This window comes from Penaeus monodon, chromosome 21 (genome assembly GCF_015228065.2).
Source record: "Penaeus monodon isolate SGIC_2016 chromosome 21, NSTDA_Pmon_1, whole genome shotgun sequence".
In the NCBI taxonomy this organism is placed as follows: Eukaryota; Metazoa; Arthropoda; class Malacostraca; order Decapoda; family Penaeidae; genus Penaeus; species Penaeus monodon.
The window spans coordinates 38,741,776-38,742,385 of record NC_051406.1 but is presented as its reverse complement, the minus strand read 5'-3'; the positions used below and the strand labels follow the sequence as shown (position 1 = coordinate 38,742,385).

The following is a 610-nucleotide window of genomic DNA, read 5'->3' as shown; positions in this document are numbered from 1 at the left end:
TCTAATGGGTAAAATATGTGTCAGTAAAAAAAAAAAGTTCAATGTCTGGTAGTTGAGAATACCGACAGTGGCAGTGCTTAGAAACATGGAGTCTGTTATGCAATTGTGTTGGCATCATCACTTGGTGTGTGGAAACAGTCATGACTAAGATGATTTGCATCAGGTCCTCCCACAAAAAAAACCATATTAGATATTAAAGTAACGAATATTACAATTCCATATGATATTTGAGTTAGTCTCTTTAATTTGCACCAAATAATTAAACAATTCTCCCTTGACAGAAATTGGAGGAGGAGGATGACGACTCGTACCTCAATTCTCCCTGGGCAGACACGGCAACTCAGAATATTCCAGATTGGCCACATTCTGAGCCACATGCAAGTCTTTTACTTGTTTTATATTTGATACTGGTATATCCTAGTTTCTAGTTCTATTTTCTTGCATGAATATATGTCGTTTGAGCACTGTCATATGGAATAATAATACAATTACGTAATAGCTATAAAGCAAGCAAGTTGCAACAGAAATTAACATCTGAAGCCTACTGGTTATACTTGTTGAGTATGCAGGCTGAATTAAAATGTGCTTTTTATGCATTATACTAAAGAAA

At 35.2% G+C, this 610-nt stretch overlaps 1 protein-coding gene across 1 annotated transcript in view; it reads left to right on the top strand.

The window, feature by feature from the left end:
• Positions 1-428, top strand: part of LOC119586669 (cilia- and flagella-associated protein 298-like) — a gene marked incomplete at its 5' end in the record, with an annotated part of 5,463 nt that extends 5,035 nt beyond the window's left edge. The window contains 1 exon segment of the mRNA XM_037935405.1: positions 282-428. Within this exon segment, the coding sequence (XP_037791333.1) occupies positions 282-428 (147 nt within the window).
• Between the last annotated feature and the right edge of the window lie 182 nt (positions 429-610).